Genomic DNA, 3,511 nt, shown 5'->3' with positions numbered 1-3,511 from the left:
GTGGAATCCTTAACTACCAGCCTTCTCTCCACAGGTGGCCTTACTAAGTCGCAGGCAAAAAGTGACAAGAGATGGAGACCTTCAACAGAACTGTGACCAAATTCATCCTATTGGGTTTCTCCCTTGTGCACCAAGGAGAGATCCTGCTTGCTCTGGTCTTTCTAGCTAGGTACATCACATCGCTGGCTGGCAACATGCTAATCTTCTGCCTTGTGTTGGGAAACAGTCAGCTCCATACTCCCATGTATTTCTTCCTGTGTAACTTCTCGGTATTAGACATCGTGTTCACCTCCGTCATCAATCCACAACTGTTGTGGAACCTTATTATTGTCACAAATAAATGTAATACACAGAAAATGTACTATAAAACATTATTACAAGCAACTAAACAAGATTTAGAAAAATGGAAAAACCTGCAACTCTCTATGATGGGAAGAATAGCTACAATAAAAATGAATATTTTACCTAGATGGATGTTTCTATTTCAAACTATCCCTATATTGCAAAATCAAAAGCTGTTCAAAGAGTTAGACCAATTAACATCTAAGTTTATATGGCAAGGGGAAAGGGCAAGAATAAGACTGGAAATGCTACATGATGCAAAGGAAAGAGGAGGATTTGGCGTTCCGAACTGGTTATTGTATCACAGAGCAGCAGCCCTGGTATGGATTAAAGAATGGATTACACTAGAAGATAAGAGACTTTTGAAAATTGAAGGCCATGACTTACTGTTAGGGTGGAATGCTTTTTTATGGTATGAGAAAGCAGGCTCCCAAAAGTATTTTAAGCAGCACTGGTTGAGAGCGGGATTACTAAAGGTCTGGGACTTTATACATAAAAACTTTTATACTAAAAGATTGAGACTGATAATACCTTTAGAGGCATTTACTTTACCGAATGTTTATGTAGGAGAAGAGCTGTTAAGATACCAGGACATTTTGGATAAAAAAGATAACCTTAAAATACCAGAACAGATATCCGGGTGGAGAAAAGCACAATTGGAATCGATATACCTGAAGGACAAGAAGCTAGGATTTAATAATAAAATAACTAAGTTGGAAGAAACTATATTAACTGCAGAAAGTAAAGTGATAAATAAATTATATAAGATTTTACTAGATGATGTGATGATAGATGAAATTTTTTTGGGGGGGGAAATGATTGCACGGGCCCACAACATTGGTCGTAATATTAATCTAGAGGAATGGGAGCAGATTTGGCTGAAAAATGTTAAACTGACTAATGCAGTATCCTATAAAGAGAATACGTATACAATGTTTTATAGATGGTATATTACACCAGACAGACTAGCTAAACAAAATGTTAATTGTTCAGACAAATGTTGGAAATATAAGAATAAGATTGGTTCTTTTTATCATATGTGGTGGTTATGTGATATAACAAAAAGATTATGGAAATGGGTACATGAAATAATGCAAAAAATAATAAGATGTAAGGTTCCTTTTACTCCAGAGACACTGTTACTGAATATATTTCCGAAAGATTTTGATAAAACAGACAGGTATTTGATTGTTCACTTATAAACAGCTGCAAGAATTTTATATGCTAAGTACTGGAAAACAATGGAGACTCCAACGAAACAAGAATTTGTGAATAAACTGTTTGAAATGGCTGAGAATGATAACCTGACATTAGAGATGAGAGATGGAATTGAATGGACTTTTCAGAACACTTGGAAGAGATTTTATGACTGGTATATTATAAGCGAAATAACTTGATTTGTGGAAATTTGAGAACATAGAAAAGAAAAAGCCAGTAAGATAGATAAAAGGATAGAAAATTAACACATAGTTAATCAAAGATATAATATTAAATATAAGCCTCTCGCTATATGTTTTGTGTTTCTTAGTTGTAGGTAGGTGTTTGTCTGTTGTTATGTATGTTTGTAGTTTATAATGAAAAAATCAATAAAAATGTACCCTTGGGTACTTACAAAAAAAAAGAGAGAGAGAGAAGTGGGGAATCAAACCTGGTTATCCCAGATTAGAGTCCATGCACTTCACCACTACACCAAACTGATTGATTGATGATGATGATGATGAGAAAATGAGAAATTAGGATCTAGAAAATCCTGGGTTGAGATTTTTATAAATGGGAGAGAACCAAAGTAGCAGAAATCAGAAATAGTCGATTGATTCTCCAATTCTCTTTGTGAACACAAAAGCCTGGAGCTCTGACCAAGTCCATCTGGAGATTGTGGAATCCTTAACTACCAGCCTTCTCTCCACAGGTGGCCTTACTAAGTCGCAGGCAAAAAGTGACAAGAGATGGAGACCTTCAACAGAACTGTGACCAAATTCATCCTATTGGGGTTCTCCCTTGGGCACCAAGGAGAGATCCTGCTTGCTCTGGTCTTTCTGGCTATGTACATCACATCGCTGGCTGGCAACATGCTAATCTTCTGCCTTGTGTTGGGAAACAGTCAGCTCCATACTCCCATGTATTTCTTCCTGTGTAACTTCTCCGTATTAGACATCATGTTCACCTCCGTCATCAGTCCACAGCTCTTGTGGAACCTCCTTTCCGGTGACAAATCTATTCCCTTCTCAGCCTGCATGGCCCAGCTCTACTTCTACTTCTTGTTGGGCACCGTGGAGTTTTTGCTCTTGACGTCCATGTCCTACGATCGCTATGTGGCAGTTTGTAAACCTCTGCATTATCACACCATCATGAGGGGCGAGGTGTGTGTCAAGATGGTTCTGGCTTCTTGGTTGTGTGGGTTTCTCTCTGTCCTCTGCCCCACCATCCAGATTAGCAGGTTGTCCTTCTGCAGATCCAACAGCCTCAACCATTTCTTCTGTGACACTGGACCTCTGCTGGAGCTGTCGTGCACCGACACCCGTTTCATTGAGCTAATGGATTTCATGCTGTCCTCTCTTGTGATCATTGGTTCAGTGGTCCTGACCCTGATTTCGTATGCGTGTATCATTTCAACAATTCTGCTCATCCCCACCACCACCAGCCGGATTAAAGCCTTCAACACCTGTGCCACACACCTCACAATGATCTCTATCTCCAGCGGGATCTCCATCTTCACCTATGTAACTCCCTCACAGAAAGAGACCCTGGATGCCCACAAGGTGCCAGCCGTTCTGACCGCCATCGTCTGCCCCTTCTTGAACCCATTCCTCTTCACTCTGAAGAACGATTCTGTCAAGGAGGCCCTGAGAAAGACAGTTCAAAAGACCTGCGATATGATTATGGAAAACGTTCTGGCTACTTTCAAAGGAAACAAATTTGTTTTAGGGAAAAGTCTGTAAAAAGGTACACAATTGTGAATTATTTTAGCAATCTATAGGGTAGGAACTGTGGCTCAGTGGTTGAGCACTTGCTTGGCATGCAGAAAGTCCCAGGTTCAATCCTGGACACTTCCAGTTACAAAGATAGGGATTTAGGTGAAGGGAAGGACCTCTGCCTGAGACCCTGGAGAGCTGCTGCCAGTCTGAGTGGACAATACTGACCTTGATGGGCCCAGGGTCTGATTCAGTAT

At 40.0% G+C, this 3,511-nt stretch overlaps 1 protein-coding gene across 1 annotated transcript; it reads left to right on the top strand.

The window, feature by feature from the left end:
* Positions 1–2,288: 2,288 nt before the first annotated feature.
* LOC107113446 (olfactory receptor 6J1-like) lies at positions 2,289–3,281 on the top strand. The gene has a single exon (XM_015414775.1). The coding sequence runs from the start codon at positions 2,289–2,291 to the stop codon at positions 3,279–3,281; it is 993 nt and encodes a 330-aa protein (XP_015270261.1).
* Positions 3,282–3,511: the final 230 nt, after the last annotated feature.

Source organism: Gekko japonicus, unplaced genomic scaffold (assembly GCF_001447785.1).
Source record: "Gekko japonicus isolate JY-2015 unplaced genomic scaffold, Gekko_japonicus_V1.1 scaffold1635, whole genome shotgun sequence".
In the NCBI taxonomy this organism is placed as follows: domain Eukaryota; kingdom Metazoa; phylum Chordata; class Lepidosauria; order Squamata; family Gekkonidae; genus Gekko; species Gekko japonicus.
Note: the sequence above shows the minus strand (reverse complement) of the source record. Positions and strands in the feature narration are given on the sequence as shown.